At 41.0% G+C, this 20,254-nt stretch overlaps 1 protein-coding gene across 2 annotated transcripts in view; it reads left to right on the forward strand.

The window, feature by feature from the left end:
* KCNG3 (potassium voltage-gated channel modifier subfamily G member 3) overlaps window positions 1-19,501 on the forward strand; it is a 31,480-nt gene extending 11,979 nt beyond the window's left edge. For both annotated transcript variants that reach the window (XM_066378411.1, XM_066378412.1), the window contains exon 2: window positions 18,551-19,501. In XM_066378411.1, the coding sequence (XP_066234508.1) occupies window positions 18,551-19,196 (646 nt within the window). In that variant the 3' untranslated portion in view covers window positions 19,197-19,501. The remainder of the gene's footprint in view (window positions 1-18,550) is intronic.
* The last annotated feature ends 753 nt before the right edge of the window (window positions 19,502-20,254 follow it).

Below are 20,254 nucleotides of genomic sequence, written 5' to 3' on the forward strand. Positions count from 1 at the left end.
TTTGTGAACTGGTTGGTTCTGTTGGCGTGTTTGGAATAGTTATGCATTTTTAGTGATTTTCTTAGCTTGAGAGTAGCAAGGCCTCCTCAACTTTTGCCTTTACTGACAAGGGAAGTGTAATCGAGGCAACCATCTGATTTTATTAGGCAAAAAGATGTCAAAAGGAAGAGGCTATGGTGGAAAGAAACCAGAAATTGAAGCTAGGAGACTACCCTGGACAGTTAATTCACTGCCCTGCTCTGGGCCTGCTCCATCATCTGTTAAGTGAGGATACCACACAGAGGGTCAAATGAAAGAGTGAAGACCGAGCCCTCAGCAGGAAGCTAGACTTTCTTAGCTCTTTGTCTTTCCCTGTCTTAGATACCTTCTCATTGTCCATTTTTTCTTGAGGTTGCATGTAAGTATGTCTTAACTCCCTTTTAGTGTAGAAGTTCTTTGAGAACAGAAATTCTGTGCTTCACAACACATAGTTCAATACTTTACACATGGATATGCATTCAGTATGCACGTGCACGTGTGTGTGTGTATGTGTGTGTAAAGTGAGAGGCAGGGAGGCAGACAGACTCTCCCGCATGTGCCCCAACTGGGATCCACCCAGTAAGCCCCCTACTGGCCACTGCTCCATTGCTTGGCAACTGAGATATTTTAGCACCTGAGGTGAGGCCATGGAGTCATCCTCAGCACCTGGGGCCAACTTGCTTTAATGAGCCATGGCTGCGGGAGAGGAAGACAGGGAAAGGGAGGGGTGGAGAAGGTTGCTTTTCCTGTGTGCCCTGACTAGGAATTGAACCTGGGACGTCCACACACCAGGCCAACACTCTACCGCTGAGCCAACCAGCCAGGGCTACAGATATTTTTAAATAAATTATATACATGAAGGATCCATGCAAATACAGCAGCGTTTTCATTTCTTTCTTTTTTCTTGAATTTCTTGGGGTGACATTAGTTAATGAATTTATGTAGGTTTCAGGTGTATAATTCTATAGCACATCATCTGTATATTGTACTGTGTGTTCATCACCTAGCATCTTCATTTTTGATAGAAGACATCTCATAAATTGTCTTCAACCTACAAACAGGTTATATTTTAAATAATCAATTACAAATAGGTTTTATGGCTCCCCAGTCATTTATGCATTAATTTCAACAAACATTTTTTGAGTAACTGCTAAGTATCTAAGACTGAGGTGCTGGAGATATGGCAGCGAACGAAACAGAGCCCCTGTCCTCAAGAACCATTTATTCTAATAAATAAATATGTCAGAGATGGAGATAAGTACCGTAAAGAAATAAAGTAGAAAGAAGGGTTTATAGAGTGTGTATGAGCCATGGTCAGGAACGGCATCTCTGATAAGGTGATGGATGTCTGAACAAGGACCTGGATGGATGCAGGAGGTGGCTGGGGAGACAGCATGGAGCACAGTAATGCAACCCCCTGCCATGGTCTATGGGGGAAATAGCAAGGGGGCAGTGTGAGAGGGAATTGGGGGCTAAGGTGGAGAAAAGCAGATCTTGGACAGCTTTAGAGATGCACCAACTTAAAAGGATTTATTTTTGATAGTCTTCTTTTTTTAGAAAAAGAAAACAGTAAGGACTTTGGATTTGTGTCAATATATCGAATGTGGGTTTAAAAGCAAAAGATATAATTTGACTTAATTTTAAAAGCTCACTCTGATCCCAGTGTGGAGGCAAGAGTGGAACCAGTGAGGCCCTTAGGACCACCCTTCCACCTTGACACTCCAAGGGCTGCCTCGAGTGGGGTCCGGGCAGTGACTGGCCGTGTCGGTCCAGGTCGTGGTGGCAGCTTCTCCCTTTTTCTCTTCCTGGGTAGAGATACCATTGTAATTGGCCAAGTTTGCCGTTGACATCTTTTAAAAAAATTTTTTTCTACATTCTTGACAAGGGTCTCTACTTGTCCTCACACCCTGTTGCAGCACTGGTGGTGGTCTGGAGAAGGGGTGGGGAGACTGTGGTCTGCAGACTGTTGGGGCCCACTTCCTGTTTACGTCCAGTCCCTGAGCTAAGAATGTAAAAACCATTTTTAAATGGTGAAAAAAAAGGAGGATACTGTTTTATGACTCACAAAAATTATCTGACATTCAAATTTTAGTGTCCATAAATAGAGTTTTACTGGAGCATAGCCACACTAATTCATTTACATATTGTCTATTGAAGCTTTCCAGCTATTTCAGCAGGGTTGCACAGTTGCAACAGAGACCGGATGGCCTGCAAAGTTTAAAAGTTGATACTACTATCTGGCTCTCTACAGGAAGTTTGTCACCCGCCTGGTCTAGAATGGTTTGTCACAAGGCCTGGGCCTTCCCAGCTGTGCTCCCTCAGGCACATTTCTTTCTAAGCCTGAGTTTTCTCGTGTTTAAAATAAGGATAGCCATTGTACCTATGTTTCGAGAATTGAGGATCCAGGATTTGATTACTGATTCTTGTCTTCTAACCAGCCTGATGCCAAACTCTGCCCTTGGGTCTCAGTGAGGCCCTCAGTGAGACTCACATTGTTCTATACCACTCACAAAAATTAGGGGATACTATATTTCAAAACGAATATGAAGCTATAAAATATCCCCTAATTTTTATGAGCAGAATATTTCCCCAAAGAACTTTCCCTAACCACAACACACTTTTCAGTCATAGGAGTTCTGGTGCATGGGGGCTTTTACTAGGATTTGTGGTTGGTGCATGGGGGCTTTTACTAGGATTTGTGGTTGGTGTGGAAAATCAAGTACTAGTAAGTTAGGGACTGTCTGTATTGGTTTCAGATTACAGAGTCAAGTTAACCAGTTCACTCTGGGTGAGTACACATGTAAGGTAGGTGGGAAGGGAGGGATGATCAACACTGGGATTCACCAGATAGGTCCTGGTAAATTAGGGACTGTGTTTTTGTAACATATTAAAAGTTTGTAATTTTACAGGAAATAAAATGGGAAGTACATTTCCAAAAAAAGGAAGTGAGTTGTATTTATTACTATACAGAATACTTTAGTCACCTTGAGGCATGACCCAGACAGCCCTCGCCCTCCTTCTCTAGAGGCTCCTGCACATTGGGAGGAAGAGCCAGAACCACTGGTGATGAGGTGAGACAGTGCGGCACAAGGGAGCACGGGTGTGGGGGCAGAGCTGGGGCAGCCTTGGGCTTCATGGAAAGACTTCTGGTGCAGCCTCATTGAGGTCTACACTGCACTTCCCGAGCACCAGGCACAGAACACAGTGGAGGTAGTACCAAACTGTCTTAAGAGGTTGTATCTCTGCCACCTCAGACAGTGAAAAAAAAAGTTTCACCTAAGAATACCATTGACAAAGCAATCAAACTTATTAATTGTATTACACCCTGACTTTTAAGTCTGTGTTTTAAAATCTGTGTGATGAAATGGAAGTTGCAGAGAGCATTTGTGTGCTGCAGACGGAAATACCATGGCTGTCTGGAGAAAAAGCGCTGGAGAGCAGTTGGATGAGTTGCAAGCTGAACCAGCAGCTTTTTCATGAAACACCATTTTTATTTGAAAGAATGACTGACGAACTGTGGTTATTTAGACCTGAGTGAGTACTGTATACAGCAGACAAGGTGAGTCTGCCACTTCAAGGAGAACAATGGACATTGTTTATTGCCCATGATAAAATTAGAGATTTCAAGTGAAAAACAGACATTCAGAAAACCTGAATCTGCCATTGCAGATGTGCTTGCTAGCTTCCCAATACTTAATAACGTTTCTGATGTGATTGACGGTGACGTTAATCAATGTGCTTTGTAAAATATCATAGAATGAAATGCGTTAACATTGGAAGGTCTGCATCATTCAGTAACCAGTACATCCTAAGTGACTGATACTTGATGTTACAAAACTATGCCGAGGCAAAAGATCCACTCTCAGTGTTAGAGGGACCAATGGATTTTAATGTAACCAAACACCAAAAGTTCAGGGATATGATTTCAGTACCCACATTGCTGCTAACCTTTAAGAAACTACCACTTTATGAGTTTTGGTGAAGTATCAAAAAAGTATATCCACATTTATCAGAAAAAGCTATTAACGTGATCTTCCCTTTTCCAGCTACGTTTTTGTGAGGCTAAATTCTCTTCATATACTTTAAAATATAGCATAACATAATTAATGTGGAAACAGGATAATTCAGCTGTGCTATATGAAGCTCGACATTAATGAGATTTGCAGAAAGGTAAAAGACTGTCACTTTGCTTACTTGGGGGGGTTCTAGAAAAAATACTTATTTTTCATAAAAAATATGTCATGTATATGTAATAGATTTGTTGTTTTAGATTGAATTGATAAATAAATATTTTTAAACGTCCTAGTTTTAATATCTAACATGGTAAATAGTGATAGAGATAACCTACCTAAAACAAAAGCTCCTGAGGGCCTCAGTAATTCTTAAGTGTAAAGGGATCCTGAGACCAAAGAGTTTGAACACCACGGTTTTAAAGGCACTGGTTTCTAAGCTCTCAACTTCAGCATATACACTTTCACAAAACCAGTCTGCTTGAGAACTTGCCTGTGGTGAAGGCAGCGGCCTTTCATAATTCCTTCTTCTGTTTTGCAAACAGCATTCCTTTTATCATCCTGAGTCTTAATAAGTAAGGTGCATTGTCTCAGGGTGTAAAAACCTATGGAGGCTAATGAACAAGACCACTCAAAATATTTTTCTGTTAACAATCTTGCCTTTGCCATTCCCTGACAGAGTCATTTGACAACAAAACAAGGAAGATGTTGGTAAGAAATACTGAGAGAATCAGTAAGATCAGAAAGTATTCAGGAGTACTGTCTTTCAGCCAAGCAGCAGGCTTATAACAATGCTCAATCATCTTTTCTTTCTTTTTAAAATTATAATCCAGGCCCTGGCTGGTTGGGTCAGCTGTAGAGCATCAGTCCAGCCTGTGGAAGTCCCGGGTTTGATTCCCAGTCAGGGCACACAGGAGAAACGGCCATCTTTTCCCCCTCCCCCCATCTTTCTCTGTCTCTCTCTTCCCCTTCCTTCAGCCATGGCTCGAATGGTTCAATCAAAGTTGGTCCCAGGCTCTGAGGATGGCTCCAGGGCCTCATGTCAGATGTAAAAATAGTTTGGTTGCTGAGCAATAGAGCAGTGGCCCAGAGGGGCAGAGCATCGTCTGGTAGTGGGCTTGCCTGGTGGATCCTGGTTGGGCACATGCAGGAGTCTGTCTCTGCCTCCTTGCGTCTCACTTAACAAACCAACAAAATTATAATCCAATATTACTTTATTTTCTTTTTCTTTTTTTATATTAATCATCTTTTTCTTTTAGTTCTCCCCCTCCTCCCCAACCCCCAAGCCTCTATCCCTCTTTTGCCTTCTCTGTGGTGGTACAATTCAAAAGTGAGAAGGTTGTCATAGGGAAATGTACTATTTACACATCATTTGAATTGAAAAAATAAATCAGTCTATTCCTTAAGAAAGCACATCTGATTTGAAAAATTGGTTGGACAGTGAAGATTGACTTTGCAAAGTCAGTAACACAGCGAGCATCTTCCACAAGCTGAATAAGCTAGGTGTGCAGTTCCAAGGTTTTGATGAAAATATATTGAAAGCACATAAGATACAAATATTTAATAAAGATGTTGTATTACAGAGATGTACTGTAATATTTTAATATCCCAACCCTCTCTAGTATATCAGATTTAGAACTTGGGCCTCCAAGTAGAAGAGTAACGTGTATTTAGCAGTCACTGCATAAGTCATGGTCTGAGTGTTATTTTTTTATGCAGACCTCATAGGAAATGAGAAAGCAAATGACTCTAGTTATGGGCAACAAATCTGTTGCTTGTTAGGTAATTGTCTAACAAACTTGAAGAATATAACTGATTTTACAAGCAGATAAATAATAAATAAATAAGTTTGTTAGTGTATTTTTAAAAATTTATTGATTGATTTGAGAGAGCGAGAGAGAGCGATTTGTTCCACTTAGTTGTGTACCTGTTGGTAGCTTTTTGTATGTGCCCTGACTAGGGATTAAACTTGCAACCTTGGTGTGTAGGGGCGACACACTAACCAACTGAGCTACTCAGCCAGAACTATTGGTGTATGTTTCTAATGAGAGTTGGTGGGCTGTATCAACCTGTGGTGGCACTGTGGATAAAGCGTCAACCTAGAAATGCTGAGATCGCCGGTTCGAAACCCTGGGCTTGCCTGGTCAAGGCACATATGGGAGTTGATGCTTCTAGCTCCTCCCCACCTTCTCTCTCTCTGTCTCTCTCTCCTCTCTCTCTCCCTTTCTCTCTCCTCTCTAAAATGAATAAATAAAAAAATTTTAAAAACACACTATGGTATTTGTTAGACACTTTTAAAAACTGATGTAACAGTTTGATTTTTTAAATGTTAATATTTATAACATGCCAGAATTTACATGCTTTGTATCTATATATTTTTTTGTGACAGAAACAGAGAGAAGGATAGATAGGGACAGACAGACAGGAACGGGGAGAGATGAGAAGCATCAATCATCAGTTTTTTGTTGTGAGACCTTAGTTGTTCATTGATTGCTTTCTCATATGTGCCATGACCCGGGGGGCTACAGCAGACAGTGTGACCCCTTGCTCAAGCCAGCAACCTTGCATTCAAGCTGGTGAGCTTTGCTCAAATCAGATGAGCCTGTGCTCAAGCCGGCGACCTCGGGGTTTTGAACCTGGGTCCTCTGCGTCCCAGTCCAACACTCTATCCACTGCGCCACTGCCTGGTCAGGCATTTTGTATCTATTTTAACTTAAAAATTGTCAAGTGTCAAAATAAAAATGTCTGATGATACATAGTTTTTCTGAATTCTTTCAAGGATCACGTGAGCCCAAAGTTGGGGACCACTGTGCTCAGGTGGGCTAGAGGCAGGAAAGAGCTGTAGGTATGGTTGTGGGGGACCTCATTGCTATCGTGTTATGAAGTGTCAGGAGATGGTCAGGGAGGGCTGTCAGGTGGGGCAGCAGCTCCCCCAGTGACACAGTAAGTAACTTGACAGGAAGGGCACAGGATGCCAAGGAAGCATTTAAACCCTGAACAACAACACTGAAATACCTGGGAGACAACATTAAGTTTTGGCCATGACAGGAATTTATCCACCCATTTATTTATTAATAATGTACATTAATTTATGATCACCAAGAATATGGTTGTGTGATATAGTGTAATACATTTTGAAGAAAAACAGAAACATTTTCATTTGTGTCACTTTAAAGGAAACTGAAGCAGTGTGACTATTCTGCACGTCACCTTGTGAACACCTTTGCATGGTGCATATTTCCATATTTCCTTATGTGCAGAGGATGGGAGTAGGTGAAATAAATATCACAGAGCTCCCCACCATGTGCTCAACAGCACATGAATTGCCTTAGACAAAGCACTCTGAGGTTCTTAGTGTGTCAGGATACAGGGAAGGCAATAGAGAAGTCAAGTGGTTTACTATGTGTGGGTCACAGACACGAGAGAGAGTTGGGAATCAGTCTGGGCCTGGCTCCAGAGCTTGTGCGCTTGGCTAAACTCAGTTGCTTTCTGTGTGGCAGCAGCTTTGCCTTTAGGTGTGTCAGTGATGTGTGGGGGACTCTGACTCGCATCCCAAGAACTAAATTAAGGACCACATTGGATTTAATTGATAGTTATTTTTACACATGTCATTTAAGAACAAGAAAATGGAAGAGCAGCATTTTCAGTCTCTATAAAGATAAAAATAAAATTTTACTAGGTAACGGTACAAGATATACAATGGGCTTTTAAGATAAATTGTCCCTATTTCTCAATTAATCTGTATAGTTTATTTAAATGTTAGTGTTTTAAGGCATAACAGCAAATGCTCTGAAGAATTTATTTTTTTTAAATATAAGCAACTATTAAAAATAAAGCAAAACTTAAACATTAAAAAATGTTTAAGGCCTGACCTGTGGTGGTGCAGTGGATAAAGCGTCGACCTGGAAATGCTGAGGTCGCCGGTTCGAAACCCTGGGCTTGCCTGGTCAAGGCACATATGGGAGTTGATGCTTCCAGCTCCTCCCCCCTGTCTCTCTCTCCTCTCTCTCTCTCTGTCTCTCTCTCTCCTTCTCTCTCTCCTCTCTTAAATGAATAAATAAAAATAAAAATAAATGTTTAAGTGGTGTAGTGGTGCTGTGAATAAAGCGTTGACCTGGAATGCTGAAGTTGTTGGTTCGAAACCTTGAGTTTTCCTGGTCAAGGCATATACAGGAAGCAGTTATGAGTTGATGTTTCCTGCTCCTCCTCCCCCTTTCTCTCTCTCCTCTCTCTAAAATCAATAAATAAAATCTTTTTTTAAAAAAAGTAGAATTCCTGCCCTGGTGGGACAGCTCAGTTGATAAGGGCATCATCCCAGTGTGCAGACTGCCTGTTCGATTCCCAGTCAGGGCACATGCAGGGACAGATCAATGTTTCTCTCTCTCTAAAATCAATCAATATATATTAAAAAAAAACAAACAATTCCTTAGTCAGTCAAAATTTGTTTTCCTTGACTACAACTACCAAAAACTTAAAAAGCAGAACTAATCAATCTGTGAAATAAGAGAAGCACATATTTTAAAAGGTGGAAGGGGAAACTATGCGTAAAACTATTACAAAGTCTTTCAGGCATGCAAGAAACATAGATTATAGCACAGTGAACACCTGTGTACCTACTACCCAACTTAAAAAATACAAAGTAAAATTCCAGTTGCATTCACTGGGTGCTTTCCCATTGAAATCTCTTCCTTTTCCACCAAAAGAGCCACTTTCCTGACTTTGATGTTATTTCTATGCTTTTTTTTTTTTTTTTACAGAGACAGAGTCAGAGAGAGAGATAGATAGGGACAGACAGTCAGGAATAGCGAGAATCAACCATCAGTTTTTTAATGCGACACCTTAGTTGTTCATTGATTGCTTTCTCATATGTGCCCTGACCGCGGGGCTATAGCAGACCGAGTAACCTCTTGCTCAAGCCAGTGACCTTGGGTCCAAGCTGGTGAGCTTTGCTCAAACCAGATGAGCCCGCGCTCAAGCAGGTGACCTCGGGGTCTCGAACCTGGGTCCTCCGCATCCCAGTCTGACACTCTATCCACTGTGCCACCACCTGGTCAGGCATTTCTATGCTTTCTAAAAAATATTTTTTTAAAAATAATTTTTATTTCTTGGTTTTCACAAGAGAGGAAGGGAGTGAGAGACAGGAACTTCGACCTGTTCCTGCATGTGCCCTGACCAGGCATCGAACCAGCAACCTCTGTACTTCAGGATGATGCTCTAACCAACCAAGGTGTCTGACCAGGGCTATTTCCACACATTTAAAAATACTTTTTCTTTGAAGATCTGAATGGTTTTATTAAGCAATTCATGGGTTAGCATCCCATCTAGCAACTAGAAAGGTATACCCTAAAAATACTTTTTTTGTATACTTGCATATATACATGTGTGTGTCTACACATAAAATACAGGGTTTTATATATTATTTTTGTAAAATGGTATCAATGAAATCTGCAGCTTGCTTTTTTAGCTCAACTTGATGTTTTTGAGATTTGTGCATGTTGGTATCTGTAGCTATAGACTCTTCATTTTAACTATAATGTAGTAAGCATTGATTTATTTGTTCTTCTGTCAGTGGAAATTTTGCTATTACTGTATGTAGTGCTGCAATTAATAGTTTTGTTCATGCTTCAGTGCACATGCCTGACAAAGTTCTTTAATGTATCTCCTAGGACTGGAGGTGCTATATTGAAAGGGATGTACGTCTCTCCTAGATGTTGCTAGTAGCCCTGCAGAGTAGTTGTGCTGATGACTTCTTTTACCAGTAGTAAGAGTCCTATTGTTCAGTCCTTGCCATTTCTACATGTTGTCAGACTTGAAAACTTTTGCTAATCTGCAGAGGCGGATTTAACGGTGGATGCACTGGGCACACACCCTGGGCCCCGACTTCTGAAGGGCCCCACAAAACCCCAACTTTATACTTTTTTCTAATGACACCAAGTTTGGTTTCATATGTGCAATTTTAGCATTAATAGTACATAATATTTTTTATTTATTTAAAAATATGGTTAACATGTATTTTTATTTTCTGTCTCTCTCTCTCTTTTTTAATGGACCCAATATTTTCATCTGTGCCCAGGGCCTCAAACGACCTTAATCTGCCTCTGCTAATCTGGTTGGTGTGAAATATCTCATATTTTATTTTTTAAAAATTGATTTTATGGATATAATTTACATAAAATGAAATGCACCCGGTTTTTAAATTTTTTAAAATTTATTTATTGATTGTAGAGAGAGTAAGGGAAAGAGAGGGTGTACAATTCAGTTGGTTTTTATTGTTTCACAGTATCATGCAACCATCAGTCAACACTGTTCCAGAACGTTTTGATTACCCCAAAAAGAAACTCCTACCTGTTGCTGCTCCATAGCCTCCCCTCCAGCTCTCCCCCACAACCACTACTAACCTGCTTTCTCTCTCTATGGATTTGCATATATTAGACATGTCAAACAAACGTGGTTATACAGTATAGAGGAGCCTTTCGTGACCAGCTTCTTCCACTTAACATCATGTTTTCAAGGCTCATCATTGTGCTAGCACGTATAGGCACTTTATTCCTCTTTCTGGCTGAATGTGTTGTATAGTTATGCCACATTTTGTTTATCCATGCATCAATTGATGGACATTTGGATTGTTTCCACTTTTTGACTTTTATGAATAATGCTGCTATGAACATTTGTGTATAAGTTTTTATGTGAACATATGTTTCATTTCTTTTGGGTGGATTCCTAGGAATGGAATCGTTGGGCCTTGTGGTAATTCTGCATTTGACTTTTTGAGGAAAGTTCATTTCTTTTTGTAGTATTTCTTTACATGAATATGCCACATTTTGTTTATCATTCAACAGTTAATGGGCATTTGCACTGCTTCTTTAGTAATGAATAAACCTGTTATGAACATTTATGTACAAATATTTTTGTGGACCTATTTTTTTCCTCTTGGATAAATACCTAGGAGTTGAATTACTGGGTCATAAGGTAGATGTATGTTTAATGTTAAATATACCGACAGACTGTTTTCCAAAGTGGTGGTACCGTTTTATACTCTCACCAGCTGAGTGTAGGAGTTCTCGCTGCTTCACATCCTCAGTAGCTCTGGTGAGGCGTTGGCAGTGTTGTCAGTCACTTTGATTTTGGCTATTCTAGTGGGAGTGTATGGTATCTCATTGAGATTAATTTGCATTTTCCTGATGACCCGTGAAGTTGAGCATCTTTTCATATAAATTTTTGCCATATGGATTTCCTGTTTGTGAACAGGGAATTTTCTATTTGTTCATATCCTTTGCTCATTTTTCTTTTTTTCCCCCTTTTACTTTAATGATTTGATTATACATCCCAGTACTGATTTCTGTCAATTATGTGCATTGCAAATATCTCCTTTCTTACTGTGGCAGGTCTTTTGATTTTGCTTATAGTGTTTTTGGGTGTATAGAAGTTATATATTTTAACATAGGAAATTTTATCAATACATTCCTATGGTGTATGTGTTTTATTATTATTTAAGAAAATGTGTCATAGCTCCAGGCTACTGGCTTAGTCTAGAGCTTGCTTATAAAATAAGATAAGATAATACAATAAGATAATACAATAGTGATGACCAACTTGTGGGTCCTGAATAATAATAGTAATAATAATAATATATACATAAAAGTTATTTTAAAAATCGCATAGATAATAATACTTGAATACATTCCAATTGTGAAAAAAATCAGCTATTCGTAGATATGCTTATAGTTTTAAAAAAATGCATTCCTCCCTTTACAGTCCTCTACCTGCTAATCTCCCTCTTTTTCCCTGAATAACCACTGTTAACAATAACCTAGCTTCTCTGAGTACAGATGTACCTATAAATATGACATGGTATATTTAAAGTGTCAGCCTCATAGCAGTTATTTCAGTAAATGGTACCCATGATTATTGCCATCAAGTCAACTTTGGGCTTCAATTTACTTTTCTATCTTTATTATCTTTGTCTCCTGCTACCTTCCTTAGGCTTTTTTTTTTTTTTTTTCATTTTTCTGAAGCTGGAAACAGGGAGAGACAGTCAGACAGACTCCCGCATGCGCCCGACCGGGATCCACCCGGCACCGCTCTGCCCACCAGGGGGCGATGCTCTGCCCATCCTGGGCGTCGCCATGTTGCAACCAGAGTCACTCTAGCGCCTGAGGCAGAGGCCACAGAGCCATCCCCAGCGCCCGGGCCATCTTTGCTCCAATGCAGCCTTGGCTGCGGGAGGGGAAGAGAGAGACAGAGAGGAAAGCGCGGCGGAGGGGTGGAGAAGCAAATGGGCGCTTCTCCTGTGTGCCCTGGCCGGGAATCGAACCCGGGTCCTCCGCATGCTAGGCCGACGCTCTACCGCTGAGCCAACCGGCCAGGGCCTTAGGCTTTTTTAAAAAACTTTTTAACTGTAATTGCATTTACTACTTCATATTTACCCAGCACCTTCCTGGCTTTGCTTCTACTGGCCTTTCCAAAATCCAGGGTGAGATAAAAGTAAGTTTACAGTTGTGAGTACACAAAATAGAGTTTATTCATGTTATTATTTATTAGTTATTGTATTATTTTCTTTTTGTGTGTGTGTGTGGCAGAGACAGATAGAGTCAGAGAGAGGGACAGATAGGGACAGACAGGAAGGGAGAGAGATGAGAAACATCAATTCTTTGTTGCGGCACCTTAGTTGTTCATTGATTGCTTTCTCATATGTGCCTCGACCGGGGGGCTACAGCAGACCAAGTGACCCCTTGCTCGAGCCAGCGACCTTGGGTCCAAGCTGGTGAGCCTTGCTCAAACCAGATGAGCTTTGCTCAAACCAGATGAGCCTATGCTCAAGCTGGCGACCTCAGGGTCTCGAACCTGGGTTTTCTGTGTCCAGTCCGACGCTCTGTCCACTGCATCACCACCTGGTCAGGCTTGTATTATTTTCTATGCAAACAATTGTAAACCTACCTATGCCCCACCTGTAATTAAAATGCCACTTTATCAATGAAGCCTTCCATCATTCCTCACATAAAGGAAAACTAACCTTCTGAATTTAATGTGCATTAATTACAACATTTATCATTGTCTACATTTTATATTTGAGTTTATATGGATACTGTTGTTGTAGAGGAGGGGATATCTTACCTTACACTATGTTGTAAACTTTTAAAAGCTAAGTTGTAACTTTTGTTGTTTTAAAGTTCTTATATTGAAATAACTTTATACTCACAAGAAGTTGTAAAAATAGTACAGAGAGTTCAGGCCTACTCTTCATCCAGCTCCCCCAGTAATAACATCTAACATAACTAGTTCACTTCTCTCTTTAATTAATCTTTAGAGGCCTCCTGGTGGCTCTGTAGAGCCTGGCATACAGTAGGCACGCAGCAGCTTTATTGCTTGATGAATAAATTAGTGTGCTGCCTGAGCTTAGACCCACATCCAAATGAATAGATTGTCATCCTAACCTTACTCCAGGACTGGCTAGAACTGGCCTATCTCACGAGACCCAGACTGAAGTCAGAGAATTTTCATGCTTCCCTTTGTGAACACTTCATTTACCTACCAGGCAGAAAGAACGAGGAAGGATTCTGGAATACATGCCCACATCAGAGATTTATTTCAAAATAATGCACAAGGAGAGAAGAGGATGCTGGTGTGGAATTGTCTGTAGGCTGATGGTTGATGGGGCTGTATACTTGTTGGTTTATAATACCATTCTGTCTTCTTTTGTATGTTGAATGTCCTCAATTCTCTTTCTCAAAAGTTAAAAAAAATATTGTCACATTGACAAAGCAGCATAACCATTTCTTTCTTGGGTTTTAGAATTCATCTCTACTAAGTCACACACTACTAAGCAAGGCAGAGTTCCTAGCAAGATAAATGTTACTGGCATACTTTATTTTATTGTGCCTCCCTTGATTGTGCTTCATAGGTGTTGCATTTTTTTTACAAACTGAAGGCAAAACCTTCCACCAGTGAAAAGATACTTGCTTTGTTCTGGTGATCTGGGACGAGGCCCACAGCATCTCTGAGGTATGCCTGTACCTCAGGTTTCACCAGTTGGCGTTTTGAGGTTGAAAATAGAATTGATTATGCCAGGAAGAGTCAGAGGTCAGGATTATTTGTAATAATTGCCTGTGAGTTTTCATGGAAGCACACTGTGGTCATTGAGGGAGAGTGATATCCAAAAAGTAGCCCCCTGCTTTAGCAAAGCAAGTGTGTGGTCCTTGGATACACAGTCAAGAAATTGGTTGTGTCTTTGTACAGGATCATTGGTCCTCGTTTATCTGTTAAAGAAATATATGGATCTGGTGCCCATGTTGCCAAAACAGAGGTCAGAGGAACCACAGAGGAGAAACTGCCACGCAGTTAGGGAGTAGGAGAGGGGTTTACTCAGGCAAGGGAGAGAGCTCCGTGTTCCTGTCTGTCTGCGGGAAGGTGGAAAAAGCAAGGGCAGCCTAGTGCAGGGTAGAGAGATCCTGCAGAATACTCAGATGCTCTCTGACATTTTCTATCTCATTTCTAAAAAATGTCAGTTTTGATTTTTAATGGGTTCAGAACCGACAGTTTGAAAAATGCTGCTGTTTGACACGTATCATTTAATATTAATACTATCAGTGAACCTTGTCATAAAATCATTAGCATTTTCAAATGTTCCTTAGCACTTCAAAGCCCAGTAGCTCCAAGCTCCATTACTGTGCCACTTTACATGTGCCACTGTAATTTCTTAGTTGTGTGACCCTGGAACGGAGGCATAAGTTTTTTAGCCTTAGTTTTGTTTTTTGTTTTTTTTTTGTTTTTTTTTTTGTATTTTTCTGAAGCTGGAAACAGGGATAGACAGTCAGACAGACTCCCGCATGCGCCCGACGGGGATCCACCCGGCACGCCCACCAGGGGGCGATGCTCTGCCCCTCCGGGGCGTCGCTCTGTCGCGACCAGAGCCACTCTAGCGCCTGGGGTAGAGGCCAAGGAGCCATCCCCAGCGCCCGGGCCATCTTTGCTCCAATGGAGCCTCGCTGCAGGAGGGGAAGAGAGAGACAGAGAGGAAGGAGAGGGGGAGGGGTGGAGAAGCAGATGGGCGCTTCTCCTGTGTGCCCTGGCCGGGAATTGAACCCGGGACCTCTGCACGCCAGGCTGACGCTCTACCACTGAGCCAACCAGCCAGGGCCTTTAGCCTTAGTTTTGTCATCTGTAAGATGGAGATCGTTGGGGAAATACACACCTCATAGAGTTTTTGAAAAGGATTAAATGGGATGATGCCTGTAAAGTGCTTAGACCAGGGCCCAACTCAGAGGCTTCAATAAGTGGTAAATACATTTACTAACCATGAATTCACGAACTTCCATAGGTTTGGGCCTCAACAGAATCAAAATAGGCTTCAAAAAAATCTGTTGATCGCTAGTCTCCTGTTTAGTTCTTCTTCCCTATTTGTTTTCTTATGGAAGTAACCTTCAGGAGGACCCCGTTGCTGGCTGCAGTGCTCAGTGAAACAGCACACCATTTTCTGGCAGTTGTGGGTGGTGGTGCTGGCGAGAGTGCCATTCGGAAACAAGGGGGATTTTGGCAGGCTTGGCTTTCGCTGTTGGAGACTGCCTTGGCATAATCCTAGGTGAGAGAGGGATGCCTGGAGTTTCTCACTGATTCATCCCTCTAGTGTGGAATTCTGGCTAAACTGCATCTGACTCAGGGGTAGGCAGGAAGAGCCCAGGGGGCCTGATTAATGAGGAGTTTACCTCTTTGAAATTCCCATACTGAGGGATTATTCTGCACCATTTGAATTTCCTTTTTTTTTTTTACTCTGAACAATTTGGTCTGCTGGTGGAAATAATTAAACAGGAAATTTTCTGGTATTTCAGGCACACTTAAAGTTTTTACTCGTCTTCATTTAATAGAATCTTAGGATTTTATTGCTGGGGGGACCCGTAGGAGATCAGTGCAACTCTGCCACTTGAGAGGTGAGGGTTGTCCTTCAGAGCGAGAGTGGGAGCAGGTCCTGCACTCTTGCTCATGTTAGTTGGGGAACTGGTGACATTTTAACCATTAGCCACTCCAAGGAAACCATTACTGTCACTAGTGTGTGCGGTTCTGACTGTATTCACCAGCTGATTACCTAGGATAGCAACCCATTTAGAAATCTCAGTGGCTTAACACAACAAACACTTATTTGTTGCTCACATGTCATGTCTAATCAGAGTCAGGCTCTCCTCTGCATAGACATGGAGGGACTTGGGCTGATAGGGGCCCCACCATCTTGTGGCCATTTAGGACACAGACCTGCCAGGCTGCTGTGCGGGAAGGGAATCGGCACCTTTCTGTGCTTCTGCCTGGAAGTGATATAGAGTCATTCTGCTCACAGCGCATCTGTCAGAACCGGTCCTATGACCCTGCTGAACTGCAAAGGGGCTGGAAATATGGGCAATAGATGGAATATTGACGAGCATTACCAGGGAGAAGCAATATGTGGTAATATCATAGTTCCCCATGTATAAGGCGCACCCTTTTTCAAAAACTTTGACGTCTAAAAACTGGGTGTGTCTTATACAGTGGTTGTAAATTTCTTTTACTTGCATTTCCCACTGGAGGAGTTGTATGAATTTTATGATGAATAAAACTTGGGTTCAATAACTTTATGTAATACTTTTCCCCCCCAAATTTCAGACCCCAAAATTAAGGTGTATCTTATACATGGGGAAATAAGATATTTGTTAAAACTATATATTGGGGAAAAAAGGCAGCTTCTTATTCTCTAGATCTACCAAGTTTCACTCTAAGCCTCCAGGTGCATAGAGGCCGTCATGGCAACAGCTCTTACCGAGAGTCAGTCCGGTGGGGACAGGGAAGCTGCTGCCCTCACAGGGTCACAGGGCCCTATAGGAAAGCGGCAGATAATACAGTAGAGAAACAGTGGAGGCAGCTGTTACTTCATCTGCTGACTTTGTGTGGTAGGCTGAAAAACACTCCCTCTTGGTTTTGGCCCAGCGATACTGTTTTTCCACTTCTGGCCTCTAGAACAAGAAGAAGATAATTTTCTGTTGTTTTAAGCCACCCAGTCTGTGGTCATTTTTTTTTTTATAGCAGCCACCGGAAACTAACACACTTGGTTCCCAATTTCTTGGTGCTCAGTGGCTATTGCTCTTACGGCTAGTCCCCAAAGGATTCGGTCACAGGAATGAAGTCTGGGGAAGTGGGGCAAGAGTGAGAATTTTCTTTATATCCTCTGTTTTTACTTTTTCAGTTTAAACTATGTGAATGTACTATCTATTCAAATAATACATAAAATTAATCTGTGTAGCCCTGCGAGGCTTCCAGTAGGGAGCATGGTTCATTTGGCGTGTTCGTTTCCCTGGGCGACATCTGGTGCAGCTGGGGTTCTGTGACTCGCACTGGGCGGAATTCTCTTTCAGATGTTGCCCCACAGGCCTTACCATCTCTTTTACTCCGATTTCTTCTCTTTCTGTTGGACTTCTGATGTTTGGGGCTCAGTCAGTGATGGGAAAGAATCATGTGGAGGAAAATGAATGATGGTGCAATAATTATAACTTTTAATTTGAACCTAAAAATGTAGTTTAATTAAAAATGATCTCAGAATTACCACTCATTTCGGGTCAAGGGCTCCGGACCGCTGTGCTGAGATTTCATTTTCTCGCCTTGGAGACTGACTGTGGGCAAGGGCCAGAGCAGCCCGAGCCCCCGGCTGGTGGCTTCCGCTTAGAGAGTACAAGCCCGTGATGGCGGCATGTTAGGTAAATATGGTTTTCAGTTTCAGCGTGTGCCGGTGCCGTGGGAAGGCTGGGAAATACTCCTCTAGCTAAAATGTGGCCTTATATTTTAAAAAAGCATGTTGCATAAAAATAGCTATGGAAAACAAACAAACAGGTTGGGTCTTTGGGAAAACACAAGTGATTGTTTTGTTGCAGCGCAAGAGGCAGTCTTTTTTCCACCGTGACGCTTGGGGCTGGTGGACTCTGCTGGTGAGGGCACAGGCACCCCTGCCTGGCCCAGCAAGTTGGCGCAGCTTCAGTGTCCCCCACACGAAGCCCATAGGAAAATAAGACAGAGTCACATTGGAGGAAATGATATTGCGTTCACTCTTAATTTGCCAAGAAATATATCGCTGAAAACTTGGGTATGTCCCCTGTATAGGAACCAAGTCCTCTGACCTATCTCCTAGTTGACATTACATGAGAATCACTGTCCTCACAGAGTAAGTAGCATTTCATATTGTGGTTAGCCGAGTGTAGGTTCATTTCAATTCACCAAATAAGAGATAGATTTTGAAGTATTAGTGACAAGCAAAAAAAAAAAAAAAAAAGGTATCACATACAGTATATAAATAAGAACTTTGTCAAGTTCAATTTTCATCTGAACTGTAATATTTGTTATTCTGTCGCGTGCTGGTGAGTCTGATGATGTTGGTAATGCTGTCTGTTCTTCATGTTTTCTGGAATAAGTAACTGAATTAATATGTCAGTGTAGTACTATCTGAAGAGCTCTAAGAGCTATTAAAATGCTTAAAAATAAAATGATCAATCCTTCTTTTGTTCTCTTGACAGGATAATTGAAGCTATCTGCATAGGTTGGTTCACTGCAGAGTGCATCGTGAGGTTCATCGTCTCCAAAAACAAGTGTGAGTTTGTCAAGAGACCCCTGAACATCATTGACTTACTGGCAATCACGCCATATTATATCTCCGTGTTAATGACAGTATTTACAGGCGAGAACTCTCAACTTCAGAGGGCTGGAGTCACCTTGAGGGTGCTTAGAATGATGAGGATTTTTTGGGTGATTAAGCTTGCCCGTCACTTCATTGGTCTTCAGACACTTGGTTTAACTCTCAAACGATGTTACCGAGAGATGGTGATGTTACTTGTCTTCATTTGTGTTGCCATGGCAATTTTTAGTGCACTTTCTCAGCTTCTTGAACATGGGTTGGACCTGGAAGCATCCAACAAGGACTTCGCCAGCATCCCTGCTGCCTGCTGGTGGGTGATTATCTCTATGACTACAGTTGGCTATGGAGATATGTATCCTATCACAATGCCTGGAAGAATTCTTGGAGGAGTTTGTGTTGTCAGTGGAATTGTTCTATTGGCATTACCTATTACTTTCATCTACCATAGCTTTGTGCAGTGTTATCATGAGCTCAAGTTTAGATCAGCTAGATATAGTAGGAGCCTCTCTACTGAGTTCCTCAATTAATGCACTCCATAATTAATTGCAAAATCAAGTCTTGCATACACTTTAGCAGAAAGAATTGATGCTTCTTCATGTGTTTCTTGCTCAGTAAGCACTGCAGTGTGGTACCATCATCATCTTGGTAGGGGTAAAAATTATCCTTCCCAGCTGAAGGGATAAAATAATTTACTTATTATGGAGTAAACAGGATTGAGACTGCCAACGAAAAATAATTATTTCTAGAGTTAATTTTAGTATCTTGTCTCCTCTTTGGCTTGAAGTTACACTTTTTTTGTTTCAAAGTGAACGTTTCAAATTTGAACGTTTTAAAATGGAAAGCTATTATTTTCCAAATGTTTTTCCATCTTATGAATTCAGAAGAAGCTTGGAAGTTATGATATTTTTTGTTGGAGAGTGACATTTTCATTTCTAAATGTTTTATAATCTCTCGTATCAATGTCAGAAGTATCCTGGAAACATATGTCACATGCAAAAACTGTTTAACAAATACTTGAAAAATTTGGCTTAATTTAAACTATATAATGGAGCTAGACACAAGCAAGAAGAATATTTGGAAAACTTTCCAGTGTATTTCTCAATTCTTGGATTCATTTTTCTTCCCATTATTCATTTTATCATGCAGCTTTGTGGAAACTTGAGTGTATCCTCACTTTTTTATTTTGGATTTTATTGCTTTACTGAAATGACTCAAAAGAGTACTTGAGAATGAAGAGAGCTGGTATTACATAGCATTTTATTAGAGTTTATTTTATTTGAATTCATTGCTGTTACTAGGTGGTAATTGTCCTGATGTTCAGATGTCCAAACAAGATTTTCACATAAAAAATAATAGAGGTAGTTTGATATCAAAACCCATGTTTTCCTTTGTATTTTTTTTTACACCTAAGCAACATGGGTTTAAGTTTTACCAGGTGAAAGGATATTTATGTATACCAAAGTCATACTTAGATATTGTCACTGGATTATCATAAAAAAAGAAATGAAATATTTTCTTACTCTTGGTTGCTGTGTAGCTAAGTCATATTAAGCCATCAAAAGCAATGAACACATAATTATTTGAT

The sequence above is a fragment of the Saccopteryx leptura genome, chromosome 3 (genome assembly GCF_036850995.1).
Source record: "Saccopteryx leptura isolate mSacLep1 chromosome 3, mSacLep1_pri_phased_curated, whole genome shotgun sequence".
NCBI classification, from domain to species: Eukaryota; Metazoa; Chordata; class Mammalia; order Chiroptera; family Emballonuridae; genus Saccopteryx; species Saccopteryx leptura.